Here is a 16,931-nt window from a genome sequence, read left to right as displayed (position 1 = left end):
AATTATTGAGAAAAATATGCACTCAAACAAACAATGAAGTCTGATCATTATGTAGCTCTTCAATTTACACCTCACTGAAGATTTCTTTCTAAGAGGACCAAATCCTTTGTCTTTCTTTTTCTTTTTTGTAGCTTTTGTTACTAGGTGGCATTTGCTTCCAGCTCCTTCTCAACATCATCTATCACTCCTCACAGGTAAGTTGAAAGATGGGATCACGGTCTAGGTCACCTGTAATAATGGTGTACCTCTGGGCTCTCTTCGTGAGCCACTAACATTGTCTATTCATAATTGATAGATCCTTAAAAAGGTCATACTGATGCCATTTTATCTTTATCTTTTCATCAACAATGAGGAATCTATTCATTTATTAATGTCTCTACTCCACATGTTTGGAATTGTCTACCAAAACAAATGAGACAGTCAGTGAGGTTTGCCAAACAGAAGCAAGCACATTTACCCAAATCCTTCAGTGAAGAAGAGGACTGTAATGGGGCAATGGACGGCAAGAAAACACCCAAGCTGCCCTCCTGGGACTAGAAGCTTTGGAAACAATCACACTGGCCTCTGTGTGTCTGCAGTGGAAAATGAATAAATTAATAGGTGGAGTAGGGGGAGTGCCATGGGAAGGGTCTTGAAACCATCTGTGGAGGCCATCAGGGTGTCCCAAACCTGCAGTTTCCCCACTGAACCAACATGTCAGTGTGGAGATTTATAGCTGCATGGAAAGCACGCAGACACCGCTGCTGCACATCTTGAAATTAAAAATCACAACATTCATACAGATGCCAGGATGCACTGACAAACAACTAGTCGCGAGCAAAGACGTGTTTCTGGTTTGTGATTGATGTACCCTTTGGAAACAAAAAAAAAATCGGTGTGTCGGCAAAAAGTAAAGTCAAGCAGACGACGAAGCTGCTAAAACTATGCTCGTTTACTAACCTCTGACCTTTGACCAAATATATGAGAAATTCTGGATTTGATTTGTGAAGATTCCTTCTTTCAGACTCTTGACTTTTGTTTATTATGATCAGATGTTGTTAGGGTAACCAGACGTGAATAGGCCCACTTCTGTGTCCTTGAATTTTGCAAGACATGATGATACATTGATAGTCTAATTTTGGACCTAATAGTTACATGAATAAAATGAGATTGAAACTATCCAACATCCCCACAAGATTATGGAACATGTTGACTCAAGCAGTGCGCTACTTGTTGCAGCATTGATGAGTCACACCGTTATTTTCATTGTAATGATCTTTACAGGTCTTTTTTTTTTTTCTTGAGTGACACATTTCAAAATCCTAATCCTTTTCGACAGCTACAATGCAAGATTTATTTCCTTACCCTTGATTTAACAATAAAAGATGGCTGCATCATTACCTTGCTCTCTTTTACTTGACACACAAACATCTGCCAAATTTTGCACATGCAAACTCCCTTGACATTCATTGCACAAGCCACTGAAATAATGCAACGTCTCTTTTACAACTAAGACTCAAACGTCTCCTTCCAGCGGGATTAAGCTACAACAATGGGGGTGATTGGGAGTTTTTGAAGCCAAACAATATGATTTATGTGAAAGTGATGCATGAAATTTGATGACATCTTGGAAAGAAAGCAATACGTTCGGCAATAAATTACCACACATTTGCATCGCGGCCTTTAATACTCCCTGGTGACTTTGTTCTTGGTGCCAATACGGACAGCAATACCTCAATCCTATTAATCATCCTATCACTCACCAACCCAAAAAAACAGTCTGTACTTTCTCCCGCTGCCCGAAAGAATAACCCCATACCAGGATCACGTCCAAGCAGCAATCTTTTGGATCGCTTCATCCCGCTTGGACTGTTTATGGTCATAAAACGATCCAAGATTCGAAAAGCGCAGCACATGTTTGGCATAACTGTGATATTGGCCAAGTCTTTTTCACAGGAGGTTAACTTTCATCATAAAAAAAATGTGTTGGTTTGTAACATGGGATGTTAGGACTGTGTGGTCTGGGTCAGATTGAGCCACCCCCAGGATGTCGAAATTGAATTCAACAAACTGACCGGGGACGGAGAGGAAAAACAGGTGTGTAAGTAGAACAGAAGAATCTTGGAAGACAAATGCTTGCTTCTTTAAGTGGAACACATAAACAACAACAATTCCAAAACCAAGGAAATGTGCTGACAGTAAACAAATCTGTAACATGTATCACCACTTGTGCCAAACAGTTGTGAGTCCAATTTTTGCAATGTGTTGGAGCGATGCTTCTGCTTTATATCACAGCTAGTTGAACCGACGTCCAGATTTGTCTGGACATGTCCACTTTTTGACATCTATAAATAGCGTGCGGTGGGATTTGGAAATACTTTGGGAGTTTATGATATCAAGCTGCATATGCTCATTACTGGAAGGTCAGTGAAAAACACAATGGGAATTTACAGAAAATCGTGTGATGTAATCAGGTAAAGATGCCTGGTGAAGCAGCATGTGGTTCTTTGCGCAGGATTACAAATGGACATTTAATTCCAAGTAACGGAGCCTGAAAATATGATAGACGGTAACTTACTTCCCTTTTGCCGCTGCAAACAAAGACACTAAAATTTCTATTCTGTAGGGGAGGGGCCACTCATGCCTTAACCAAAGTGTGTTTTCGCTACATTTTAGCCACGCAAGAAATAAAACTGGAAATTGGAGCGTGAAAATTGAACACTCCTCAACAAAGTTCTACATACCTCTCACATTTTTATTTTATTTATTTTTTTAGAGTTTTTAGAGTCTTCAACTGTGACATTTTTCAGGGTGTGACCATGATTGGCAATTATTGGATTATCTGACATGTCATTACAGCACCATTCATATTCCACCTTGCAAAATCGAGCCAAATGTAAAACCTTTGCCCTCTTTTTTTCAAGTTCTGACCTTACATGATTTTGGAAACATTTTAATCCATTCTGGATGGAAGGACTAGCTATAGTATTGCTCCCATATGAATTTCTGGCCAAGACAAGCACAAGTTATTCCAATCAGATCAGTTTTCTATCCACAAACGCTCAACCTCTTCTCTGCCCTTTCCCTAAGGCTTTATTTATTCTTTTCTTCGCTGCTGTCTTTTGTTTATCTATGCATGACTGCATCAGTGTCTCTTTTGGTAAGGATCATAGATTAAATGATGATAGACAGAAGGCAGAACCTCCTGGAAGATGTCATTCGGCTTCATTGGATCCATGTGAGTTTGTGATTTTACAAAGAGAAATGCCAATAAGAGCACCTCACATATGTTTTCTTAATCAATTGGGGAACCACCTTAATATCAACATCAATAATGTAATGAATTGTGACGTTTCATGACATCAACAGTATTTATTGCCTCACGAGGAAGAAAACCTCTTATAGGCAATCAATGGAAAATGTGACAAACTTGCATCACTTTGGGGGAAAAATGGGTTCTTGACTTAACCAAATGGATCATAGGATTAGGTTGTGTAATGAAAGTCAAAGAAAGCACTAATCCAGCATTTCAAATAATTTTAAAAAACAGTAATGTGTTAAGATGATTATGTGACAAAAAGTCATGTAGGATTCCAAGGCTGCAAACTTAAAGCTACTGAGGTTAAAATGAATCTGGCGTGCTAACCGTGACTTGCTAAACATTTACAGTCTTTCAGCAATAGCTCTTTCTTAATCTAGCTCATAGGCACTCCCGAGAAGAGAAGCAGTCATCACGTTGTCGTCAGTTTGAGGGACTAATGATGACATGAGCGCTGATACTGACCTTCAGAATCTGAAACAAGCTGGTTTCTTGCCAGTCTCCATGGAGCCTCAAACTTGGTCTGTCAACGCCATCTTATAATCAAGAAGTCATCATTTGGTGCTTGTTGGATTTACACTGAACGATTATGGCAGCCTGAGATGAACTCTACGCAATTATGGCAAATATGGAGTTCTAATTTAAATACATGTTTTTGGCTAGCATTCATCATAGACTATAATGTTTCAGTAAATTGAGATGGCACACCAATTGAATAATTTTGGTCGCTTGGTTGCATTTCCACATTGAATCCAAGGCCATCACCATGTGGCTTACGAAGTTTAGTCAAAAGGAAAATACTTCCCCAATGAATGTGTATCACGAGTGAAAGGGGATTTAGCCCCCTTGTGTAAGCAGATTCTTCATGGCCACCCGGCTGCATTATTAGTTCTTACTCTGTATTGTCCATTAGTCCTTCTTCCTGGAAGTTGACACAACAACTACTTTACACTTATCACTCTCAAGCCTGGCCATTGACCGGCAAATCTCTGCTAATGTCGGCACACAAAAGCCTGGGATGAGCTGGCCTTCCTGCATGTGTCAGTGGCACTACCCAGGGGACCAAGCCAGGGAGAAAAGCTCCCAAATTTGAGCATTCACCAGCTAAATAGTCTGACTCACAGTTTGGATTGCCACCAAAACATCGGGCCGGATTTATATTAACCTTGGTCTATGAAGTCCCATCCTTGCTGAAATCTCCATAAACATGTTTGGAAGATTTACCGGGTCTTCTAACAGATTTCTTTCTTGCCTAATAAGTTCCAGATCACACGTGGAATGTAAACTTGGCTGAATTGAATCACTTTTTAGCATGGACATTAAGGCAGGGCAGTCTTGCCTTGACATTCCTCACCTTCCTTTCCTCCTTTTCTATCGACCCATCGACCCGCCGCTCGCACCTCTGTTGATGTTGAGGGACAAGTCAACAAATTAACCGTTTCCCATAGCAAACGCATCACACAACGCTCAACCTGTGTTGCATTGACTTATCTAAAGATTGACAGATAAGCTCGGGAGTCAGCACGCATGTACAATGTACACAACGCATATATGCGCCCGTACACGCCTGTAATTAACCTCTGGGCTCCACTCGAATCTTACAAATTCATCACTGATGTGTGGACGCGTGTTTACCAGGCACTAACATTGCACAGTTAGTCAGTTCACAGCCAGCTGCTTGATTTCATTGAAGGCTCAGAATAATTTTGCAAGTTTCTCCCAAGGCAAACAGTAACACAACAACATCAGAGGCTGTGAGAGTCTTTCACATCACCTTAAGCTGCCAAAAAAGCTAACTGGCTGAATTCAAATAAGCATGTCTCGGATTTCTACTTTAAAATAGTCCAACTGGAAGCTTTGCGAACCAAATTGTGTTTGCATCATCCAGCATCAAGTTGGGTTGTAAAAAAAAAAAAACCCAAAGCGGGTCAGGTCGTCAATGTCAAACCAATGGCCAGATGGATGTGTGTGTTCAGTGTGGTGGAGATAGAATTTGAGCAATAAGTCAAGCTGTCGCACCAGGCTGATGACTTTATTAGCCTCCGGGCAACAGGTAAATGCTCTTCGAGAAGATACCGTATCAGAAAGGTATACATTTGTATATGTGACTAATGGCCGGTCATGGTCAATAACAAATGGTAATCAATTTGGGTGTGTGCTTGAGTTTTCGGGCAAAGGTTGGCAATTACAATATACCTGTTCAGTGTATGAAAGGAACATTGTGGGCATTCCCAAACACGAAAGCTTAACCTTGAAGACGTGCCTACAGTATGTACATGTTTGAGTAAGAGCAGGTGGTTTATCAGCACTTTAATGGTTGTCGATGATAGGTGGAGAGGAACAACTTAGGGGCTGATGATGGCTGCTTGGACACCGAGGCAGATTAGGTCGAAAGAGAGCTAACGCTAATGACATGACTTACTTGCTTAAAACGTCAATCATTATAATTGGTTGAATGTAAAAAAAGTGATTACAAAGCAAGCAAAATATGGATTGTGACAAACTTATCTCGACTGTTTTTTTCTCCTGGAAGCTTCCATGCCTAACTGCTTTAATTACAGCTTAAGTCCCACACAAACACAATTTTCCCCATTTCCTGCACTCATTCAAACAAACAAAGGAAAAGAATTGAGGACAGAAAAGGACATTAGGCGGCCATCTCATGTGAACCTGTAGCTTGCAGCACTGCGGAAATAAGGACTTGATTGGAGAGAAGTGACTTGCAATGAGAAAAAGGAGCAAGAAGTGGACGGAAGAAAGGGAGAAAGGGCAAAGCGAGAGCAGCGGGAGGGAGAAGGGAAACATCTGAGTGTTGGAGAGCCAGGAATGTTAATCCTCTTTGTAAGTCTCCAGCAATGATTACATTTTTCTAATATAGGACGTGACGAGATCTTACAGGGTTATAGTAAATGTGGGAAAAAGGATAACGTAAGTACACGCATGACACCTAATCACAACCTACAATGATTTCAGCTTTCGTTGGCGACATTAAATGCTGCACGACAGCGCATTCGTTCCCCCATGTTGGGTGCTGAACTTTTGTAATCCTGTTAATTCTTCACCCAAAAAAAAAAATCGGGCCTACGTGACAAACGAAATACAACAGGACCGCTGCTACTGTGTGAAATGGCCCGAGAAACAGGAGTGGAGGAGTCACAGAGAACCACTTAGCGGCTACGCAACGCTAACCAGGGGTGAGAGGTCGGCGTCCAAACGGTGTGTTCTTAACCCCTGCACTTCCTGGAACACCATGCTCCTCTCAGGAGGAGCGTGAAGGAGACGAAGAGGAGCGCACATTTTCCATAGGCTGGGACTCCCACGTTTCGCTGTCTCTTCGTGTTCGACTTGACCTCTCTCAGCACTTTCATTGAGCTGCATCATTACCACACATTGGACGTAGGGAAAGCGAGGGTGGCCTGTGTGTGTACATGTGTGTGTGTTAACACGCTGGTGTCAACAGGGACACAGATTGGAGAAGTATTTCCTTGCCTGTCAGAGGTGAGGCGCTCTCACATGAGGGCTCAGACGTCATAAATCCTCAGTGTTTCTTTCCACTTTCTCTTTTTTCTACATTTCTGGCTGTCTCTCTCCGTCTCAGTCCAAACCGTTGCCACGGTGTTGAAAACCATCCCATTCATAATTCCTCATCTACAGTAAATGGCCCTGAGAAAGAAAACCACACACCCAACTCAGAAGGTCTCACTTTGAAACAATTGTACACCAATGCCATACTGATGTCTTATTAAGTCTGCAAAGTGGATCCAATGATTTCTTATACTGGCATAAGCTGGTTTCCATTCTGTGGTTGTCAATTTAGTTTTCCTATTTGCCACCTTGAAACCCAAAAGAATGCATAATCTTTTATGAATCTCTGCAGGAATCGTGTGACCAAGACGGCGCCAAAGAATCACTTTCAATGTGTGGCTTGAGCATAAAAACAGCAAATAGATGAGTTTTCCAGGAATAATGGAAGCTAGGTGCCAAAAAAAAAAAAAACGCATCTAGGCGAATATGTGAACGGCAAACTGCAAATACGCTTGGATTCACTTTATCTAAAGAATAATATGATCGGCCCCAAATCACTTTTTGGCATCCCATTATAGATGGATACCAATCGCAGCTCTACCTAAAACTGGATGTCATTCATTGTTTTTGATTATTAATTTTTGTTTAATTAATTAATTGGTGTCATTATCACAGCACATTTACATGCCTGAAAAAGCTTATCTCTCACTACTCTACTTGAACTAGCAGCCCGGTTACTTTGTTTGAAGGCGACTGCGGACACCCACTGCAGTTTTTTCACACGCTCTCACATGCTTCTCTCTCCCTATATATACATATATAATCCTCCTGCCAGCACTGATCATTAACATTCTCACACTGAAGTACAGTTTCATCACATCAGCCGACCCTTTGAAGCTGATCCATGCCAGCTCTGTTTGCATGCTCGCCGCACAGCTATCGAAAAGATTTAAACGGCCACTAATCTGATGAGAACCGAGAGGTTGCCTGACATCCATCAGCGTCGCGCCTCGCTGCGATCTACTCACCAAAAGATGAGCAAAAGCATCTGGACGGCACCCTTTGAGATCAAGAGAATCTCGATGTGTCAAGCAAGTGGCTGATAAGTCCAGAGCTGTCACCTCTGGGTTGGCTCAGTTTTTAGCCTGTGCACGTTCCACACATTCTTTGATGGGTAGGGGATTACCCTTTACACACACTAATCAAACTAATATTAACCTATAACTACTATAATTAAATCAGGGCCTTTGTATGGGACATACAGTAGATTACACAGGACTGCCCTCTTCTGGTGTTTTTAAAGCCCGGCAAAGTTTATGTTTTTATTATACCATCTTGAGTATGGCCGTTGGATGTTGCACAAATATTGGCAAGCTGGGATGCTCGGTGCAGCTACAGCATCACCATCAGGGTCAGTGCGTGCAATATATGAATCATCGAACTTATGGAATACTGACCTCATCAACCAGTAAAGAGATACATCAGCAAGAACTTGCAAACTTTCTGACCTTTAATTTCACCTTCAGTCCACCCGGCCCCTACTCCTTCCATTTCCTGCATTGCCAGTGGAAGAAATGAGGGTCACTAGAATTGGCTCATGTGTCCCTTGACACACTTTTTTCATTTCATTCCCTTGACAAACAACCTCCAAAACACCAGTTGTTGCCATGGCGATGCTGTTGAGTAAATAAGAGAAGGAGAATATGTCATAGGGGAAAGTCTATATGGTGATTGGTTGGAAAGAAAAGCCAAGTGTGTGTGTTTGTGTGTGTGTGTCTTTTTGCCATTTTATGGACTGCCCCCATGGGAGCCTTGGCTGGCCTGGCAGACCATCATGGACAGTGCAAAAGCACACTGACATCTTTATTTTACTCTCCACACACACATTTTTGTAGTACTGGAAAATTCTGTGAATTTTCAACATTGCAAATTTGGAAAATATGCTTTACATGGGAATTGAAGAGAATTAGTAACTAACCTGTTAAAAAGCAAAAAAGCAAAGCTCAATAGGTCTTCTCAGAGTTCACCCACTTTGAAGGTCAAAAAGTTCCCAATTCCAAGATGTGACAGGAAACTATGCATACACATTGAGTCTTTCCATTGGCCGGGTCATGGAGAACATAACCTGCAGACCTCCGAAGAAGTGCCTGGCGTCATATCACACAGTGCAGCTGTAAATCTTACCTTTCTTGATGTATTTCTGTTATAGTTGGCATTCCTGTGTGTGCATGACTGTGAATATCTGTGTGCGTGTCGAGGTAACATGGAACAATGCGTTTTTGTCTTGCACAAAGTGTGACCCCACTCCTATATGTGTCCTGTGTTCTTAAAACTGAAGAAACTATGATGTTGAAAAATTATTACTAGCTTTACTATTTTTCTGCAAAAGAGACACGCTTGTAGCTTTGACACAATCCAGAACTCTGTGGTGTAGTTTACCCATAAATCAGAAATAAATATGACATTGGATTAGTTCTGTTGCATGGCAGAACAGCACTTCATCATTATCCATGAAAATGCAGCAACACCCTGATCCATTCAGCTCATGCAATTTATACGAGGCGTAGCCGTGCCCCACCCGTGCATTTATGTTCTCTTGGGCAGGGTCCAGTTGGCCCTTTATCACATACTTAATAAACCGGGCCCCAACGAGCACATCTGGAGATCTAACAAAGATCTCCGGGCCTGAGGCGAGTCAATAGTGCGGCCCGTGGAGGTCAACACATGCTCCGCCACCTGGACTCCGAAAGACGGGCCAAAAGGCTGCAAGTGGATTAACGAGCGTATAGTGATGTTAGTGATGCCAGGTCGGCGACCAATCAACCATACATTTGTAGTTTAGGTCACTTTATGAGATGCGAGTGTGTGCCAGGATGGATGGATGGATGGATGGATGGATGGATGGATGGATGGATGGATGGATGGATGGATGGATGGATGGATGGATGGATGGACAAAATGTATTTTGAGTGCCGCTAAACAACAAATACGTACCATGACCAAGAAAACAAATTACAGTAAAATGATTAATTTGTTTTTTTAAAAATGGATTCAAATGTTGCTGCACACTAAAAAGGGTTTGTATTGATAATTTGACTGTGGAAAAAATTATTCGCCTTAATCTCCCTGGGAAATGTGAACAAACGGAAGGTGGAGCAGAAGCCTTGAATAAATTGCGTTTGACCTCAATGTCCACCGCATCCTCTATAATCAACGTTCGCATCAATCTCGGCAACCATCCTTTCAACTACGATGCAGGCGGATGTTCTTTTCCAAATAGCTGAACATCTTCCAGAGTGCTACTTGCTCCAAAAGACGTCAGTATGAAATATGCGCCATTCCCAGGGCACGCACACAAGTTGACTTTTACAGATGCGCTCGCAGCCACATCGCACACAAAGACGGCAGCATTTCCGCTTGCAGATCTGCGCTCACCTGAGAGGCATTAGTAGACTCACAAACATAAATGACATGCTGATCTCAATATCATCTCACATTTTCCCCGCTGTGTGTCCACCTGAAAGACATAAATCAATGACAGCAGGCCCACTGAGCCGGTGCCAAACACGCTCACACAAAAGAGCACTTCTGAGAGAAACAACTTGGCACAGCTGTCAATCATGTCTTGGCAAAGGCCAAGTAGAAAAGTGTAGGAAATTATGGATATTGAATTAGTGGAATAACATTCTTCCGTCACAGTCGCACAAAGCACACATACAACACTGCGGTAGGACTACGTATGTGTGTGTAGGCCTCAGCGGTAATTGTGTTTGATGGCCACTTCCATCCCTTATTTAAATGAATGTGGCGGACTATTAAACGTTCTGTTCGGCCATTTGGCTGACCTGAAGGACCGCTGTGTGTAGCGAGCATGCTCACAAGAGTTATTGAAACGTTTCATACAGCAGATCCAAGATGAAATATTGAATATTTGAACAGAACCCAAATGGCTTTGTTTTCTTTGAGCATATTCTCTACTTTTTTAGGGTGCCCAATGTTATGAGGGGACTGGGCATCACATTGAATACTTGGTTTCCATATCTGCCTCACAATTCTTTACATTCTACCTTTTGTTTGCGTGTACTTTTCACCCCTTTCTCCGACATACTCCAAAACACATCAACATGGAGGTCAACCTAAGCTCCTTGGACATTGATTTCCTGTATCCTTATTCCGCTGCACATGATGACATGATCCACCAGTGGCTTTATTCTTAATCCCCTCAAAGATCCATAACAAGGATACCAGGATGGAAATAAAGCAAAGGGGAAGCGATGCCAACAAAACATTAGTCTGTCTCGGCTTTCATTTGATTTAGCTTTTGCTCTTGTGGTCGGTGCGGGCTGAGCTCAGTGTTTTCTTTTTGCCAACTTCCTCCTTGAGTAGATGATTTCATTTTTTGAGTTGTTTTATGGAGATTTTAAGGAAACATGTACAAGGTAATAGATCACTTCCTGTTTTGGTCCGTGTTGACTCATTCATTATCTAGCTTAAGATGCATCATCTCTTTGTTAAGTGAGTGTTTTATGGAGAGCAAAAGGGACAAAGGTATTGGGACACCTGGCCTGTGCCCACACAGGAAGTGAAAATTAACATGTTTGATCATTGGATCATATATTTACTAAGGCTCTCCGAGGCCTTCCCCAAATTCTTTCTAACAAACATGAGCTCACAAGCGCAGGCAGACACTCATCGAGTCACTGCGAAGTATCTCAATTTCAGGCAGACATCTGTAATGAGCATTGAGTCATTTGCAAGTAATGGATGCAATTATGGGCAGCCAGGGGGAAAAGATGGCGTAAATCAAAACTCCAAGTGATTTCCGAGTAGGGAAACTCCGGCGTGCCATCTCTGGCCACCATATCTTTAATTAATGTAAGTTTAAATGGAAGCACTCAACTGAATGTGCATCGTAAAGACTTGCTGATGTTTCAACTTAGTCGCTCTCATTTTTTATGAACCTCCCCCAGGCTGTTTCTTTGCTGAGTCAGATGTTAGACTGATTAGGCAGAGTCTCTACTGCCACCCTGTGACTCCAAATGCACCCAACAGCTCAAGAGCAATTAATAGCATTTTGGCAAACCTTGGAATCATGAAGTTCATGTGAGTTACTGTGATTTGGATTGTAACTTAAATTAATCTTTGGTATACATGTGTCTTTATACTTTCAAGAAAATGTTTGGATTGAGTTTATAAAATTTAACACAGACAAAACTCAAAAATCATAAAGAAAAATGTCTGGTGTATTTATCATTTTAAGTATATAAGAAAATAAGTATTAAAACAATCAAGGGTAAAGCAGAAAACTAATTACGATAGCTAAACTCTAACAACTAAAATAATACTCAATAATAAAATCATAGGTACAATGTATGTATGTTACTCAAATAACCTGTACAACCTCAAAAATCACAGGAAAAATTCACAGACCTACGTTTGCCGGTCACAAGATTAGTTACGACTAACGACATCCAAAAGTAGAACACTGTATAAAAAAAAAACAGTAATGTTGCTAAAACCGTCTCAGGGAGGTTTTTTTCTTTTTTTTTTTTTTTAAATAGCTCTTAGGTTGCTTGTGAAATGCAATGTGGCAATCCCACGTCTAGGTGGCAGTATACAGCAGCAGATGGGTAAAGTCAAATACTAAAGTTTAGTTTTCATCACAGTGGTTTAGTTACTAAACCACTGTGATGGGAAAAAAAAAATACATCACTGTGCCTCCTAAGTAAATATATAAATAAGCATAGGGCCAAATAAAAAATTAAACAGTGTTACTTTAAAATAATCATATTCAATCTATGGTGTGAAATATGGTCATTGAATTGATTTATGGTCATTCCAGCACTCTCCAAAATGCCAGCAGACAGACTGTCATGCATATTCACATTGTGCAGGTGTTGTTGTCGTCGTCATATAAACGCAGCAGCACACATGAGGTGACAGGTACGGTGTTTAGGTCGTGTGATTGACAGACTCCTGCCTGCCTCATCAGCGTGAGTCATATTTGCACGGGGCTGTGCTTTGAGGTCAGCGGACGTCAGTTTCACGTCACCATGTGACAAAACAAACAATCTAAAAGACACCCTGGTCAAAATGTTGATATGAGTCATGCAAATATCTTTTGATTTTAAAATTGCAGTACAAGGGTGGTGTTAAAATGCATTCGATATGTTTTGGCTGTGCTGGAAATAAAGAAAGATTAGAAGATTAGATTTCTTCATTGGGCTGCCTTGTCGAGTGTCCAACGTGATGACAAATGTGCCTTAACCTTGTACTGTGTTGGAATGTCAGTGAGCCAAGTGTGAGAGCTGCTGATGTCAATGAAATCAAACCTGCTTCTTTGAATCACCCTCTGCCTATAAACACATTATTAAAGAGAGCTTGAGTCTATTTTTGCAGCATGATATTACTTTACAGTCATTTAGCAGCACCTCTGAGTATGCGTGTGTTGCGGGAACGGGTGGGGGGGGTGTAAATTATCCACTCGACTTATGTTAAATACATTTGGGGTTATTATTCTTGAAGCCAAGGCTTGCTATTTTGGTCCCATCATATGTATATAAAAATTAATACATTTTGAAATAACCTCCCATACATAAACACGCTTCTTATGGTATCTAAATATGAACAGGCCCTCGGCGATGTAGTTAGTGTATGGCCACGAGTAAAAATCTGGTGCATCACTTTATTCTCTGCTGCCTTTACCCTTGACGTGTGCGCCTTTGCTTTTACGCCCCGTTTCATGTGTAATGGAGCCACTGGTGTTGTTTTTTTTCATGTGCAATGAGAATAGATTTTGTTTTTACACTACCTTTGAGGGGTGGCTTTTGTATGTATCGCTGAGCATTCTGATGTATTCATTATTCGGCGTATCCTCAAAACACCTTTTCATCTTATCAGTCGACTGTGATAAATACAATAGCATGGTTGTACACACTCGTCATCCTAATAGGAGAAGACGAAAGAAAATATATTGTTGGATGATTTTGCCTCACAAGGACAGCAAAGACACCAATCGCTATCACAGGCATACTAAAACAAAGTAGAATCTATCTTTTTGTGGTTTCTTAAGTGTCTACATCAAATATACATGCGGTGCAGTGTTCACATGCTTGTACAACACTCCTTTGTGGTTTCAAACAAATAATATAGCCATGCCATGCGCCATTGCTCTTTTACTCCAGTCGAGCAAGCTTCCGCTGCGGTTCTCTCACGCATCTCATCGTTTGGGCTTGTAAATGCTCCAAAGCCCATGCTGGACGAACACGGACCTTGTGCTTTCACGTGGAATAGCAAGATTACCGTCTTTCTCTCTCTCTCCGGGTCCAAACACACCTCTAATCACACAATAGGCCAAAAAAACCTGACAATCGCTTAAAATAAAATCCAAAAGCCTTTGTCACGAAGCTTACTTGGGGCACAGTTGGCCACAGGCAACAGTGCATGTTATGTTTGGAGGACTGACTTCAACAAGGAGAAAAATGAAGAAGCACACACAGACACACACACTTCCTGCCCGCTTTCTTTAGACCGGTGCTGGCACTAAACGTCCTCGGGCGTGCCTGAGCTGGTGGTTTGATAAATTGGCCCTTTCATCTCGTCGGTGTGCATTGTGTCAGTGGGTCCGGGGGTATTAGCTTCCTCATGTGTCCGTGATCGTGTGTGCCTGAGCGCATCGTCTGAGCCGCAAAGCGCCAGCGAAGGCCACCGTCAAAAGCCTCTGAAAGCTTGTAATGAGTGCCCATTTTCCCACGAATGAGCCCACATGCAGAGATTTGGCAGTTCAAGTAGATTTTAGACTGCTCAAACGGGAAATATATGTATATAGTGTATAAAACAGACAGCATAAAGTCATTTTTGCTATCTACATTCAGTCTTGGAGTGGCTATTGTTAGCCAGTCTTGGATTTTTTTCTTTTTTTTGTATGTCGGAGTAATCTTCTTTCTTTACTCTGCTTCATTTGCAGCAGTTAGGATTTGCTCCATTGGTCAAATAAAACCACTATTGTCTCCTCATGGACTGTTAATCATGATGAAGATTCATAAAGGTTCTGGGTCATAAAGTTTTGTGCTGATGATTTCTGCTCATCGAGTCTAATTTTAGAGAGTAAGAATCTTCACAATTTACAAAAACGAACATTAAGATGGGGGTGGTGTGGGGGGGCAGGTCAAAATGCAGATGTCAGTAGGTGAGGCAGGGCAAGAGTACTATTTGTGGTTCAACCAAATCCTAAATGGGGAAATAATTTTTAAGACAAGCTTTAGATTTGAACAGAGACAACAATTGCTTACGACAGATAATTTCCAAGTAACAAAACTAACATCCCAACCTATATGATTTACTGTTATACAACATTGTAAACATTGGGTGAGGTCAATCATTTTGACCTTAAATATAGTCATGACATACTTTCACCTATGGTCACAGTGCGTAAATTCAATTGACGTTTGGGTGCACACCAAACTACTCTGAGTCACTCAGTCCACTGTTGTGATCATTTTACATAATCCATCTAATATCAGTGTGGGTGCACTAACCCACTCGTTGGCCCGACGCTCCCACTCACTGTGGCATCTTCTGCATCCAAAAAGTGAACACACACTCAAGCGCGAGCGCGCACCGTGCACGCGATTCGAGGGCTCTCAGTCTTTTCATTCATCCCGGTGAAGGCTGCGCACATCATCATCATCGTCTCTCTTCTCCTCTTCATTTCACCCCCCTCTCGCCAGTGCTGGGATATTTTCCCAGCCAGGCTCCAGTCCACCCCCCGCCCCCCCTTTACAGTCGAGGGTGCGCGTGTTCGAGCGGAGGATCATGTCCAAGGCGCTGCGCTTCTTGCCTCCGCGGCACACAGCAGAAATCGGAGCCGCTAGAGGACACGCTTCACTATAGCGCGCAACAAGAGAGGACTTCAGAGCGTGCGTGTTTATTCCACGCAGGAAGAGGACTGCCAAGGAACAATAAAAGTGCTTTTGCTGCGGTTTAATCCGGGTTGACGGATTTGTACGGTGCAGGTGCAGCGGTGAAGACAATCGGCTGGCGGATGGTTGTCGAAATTGAAGAGAGGAGTCCTCTCTGCAAGGTGAGAGCTCAACTTATTCATATAGTGGCATAAATGGCCGGTTAATAATGCTTAAGTTTGGATGTGTCAATTCACGGGGGTAATTGTATGCAACAAAGTTGGGTACAAAAGTAACAGCTGGGACTGCACTGGCCATGTGGGTGTGCACGACTAACAGGTAAATGAGCATGTGTAAAATGTGCACGAAGCACATGACGCGTATTTATGGTTATTTATGTGCTATGAATGACAGTTAAATAATTCTCAACATTTTGTCTCCTCTCGCATTGGATGAACGGGTTAAGTGTAGTCATGGAAGAAGTCTTGAGTTTAAATAAGTGCAACATAAAGTTTAAGGACACTGATATTTTGAGAGTGTGCAACGAGAACAAAATTTGGAGTGCTTAGTTTAATGTTTGCAACTTCAACTTCTATTTCTGTGTTTATCTGCGCGAATGACGGGTAGATGAGTACAGATATTGATTTTAGATTTTTTACTTTTTCTGCCATTTCAAAACACTAATAATTTATCCAATGATCTCTTGCAGGGGTATTGTTTTTAAAAGCACGATTATTTCTTTTATTTTTACAAAGATGAAAGATAAATGAGGAAATGAGTTGAGCACATTTCAGACACTTTGAATATTTGCATGAATGAGAGATGAATGACATTGTTCGTGTTTGTCCTTTGTCAAAAAAATAATAGATCAGGCGTCACCAACCTTTTGGGAACTGAGACCTACTTCACTCCTAATTATTGCAAACAACTCTTAGTTTGACACTCTTCTGAAAAAAACTAATTCATCCAAATTACCTTTGTTATATGATCAACTAATACAATAATCCCTCAATTATTTTTTTATTATTTACATTTTACCATATTTTAAAGCTTAATGCATATAATATCAAGATATATGCATGAGACGTGCAGGTATTATCTTTTTCCATTAGTGGTCGCCATTTTCACATTGTACACTGCAGTATTCGTTATGTTGAATGTAAGTGTGTGCATTGAAAAAGGCAAGCCTGGCTTGTTGTGGTGTGGAA

General features: G+C 41.5%; 2 protein-coding genes across 2 annotated transcripts in view; one reads left to right on the top strand and one right to left on the bottom strand.

The window, feature by feature from the left end:
* The window catches only part of golga7bb (golgin A7 family, member Bb), a 56,912-nt gene that overhangs the window by 37,007 nt on the left and 2,974 nt on the right, over positions 1 to 16,931 (bottom strand). The gene's annotated exons all lie outside the window — the stretch shown is intronic.
* Positions 15,444 to 16,931, top strand: part of zgc:171482 (zinc finger protein) — a 37,876-nt gene continuing 36,388 nt past the window's right edge. The window contains exon 1 of the mRNA XM_037271090.1: positions 15,444 to 15,905. Within this exon, the coding sequence (XP_037126985.1) occupies positions 15,867 to 15,905 (39 nt within the window). The 5' untranslated portion in view covers positions 15,444 to 15,866. The remainder of the gene's footprint in view (positions 15,906 to 16,931) is intronic.

Source organism: Syngnathus acus, chromosome 15 (assembly GCF_901709675.1).
Source record: "Syngnathus acus chromosome 15, fSynAcu1.2, whole genome shotgun sequence".
Lineage (NCBI taxonomy): Eukaryota > Metazoa > Chordata > Actinopteri > Syngnathiformes > Syngnathidae > Syngnathus > Syngnathus acus.
Note: the sequence above shows the minus strand (reverse complement) of the source record. Positions and strands in the feature narration are given on the sequence as shown.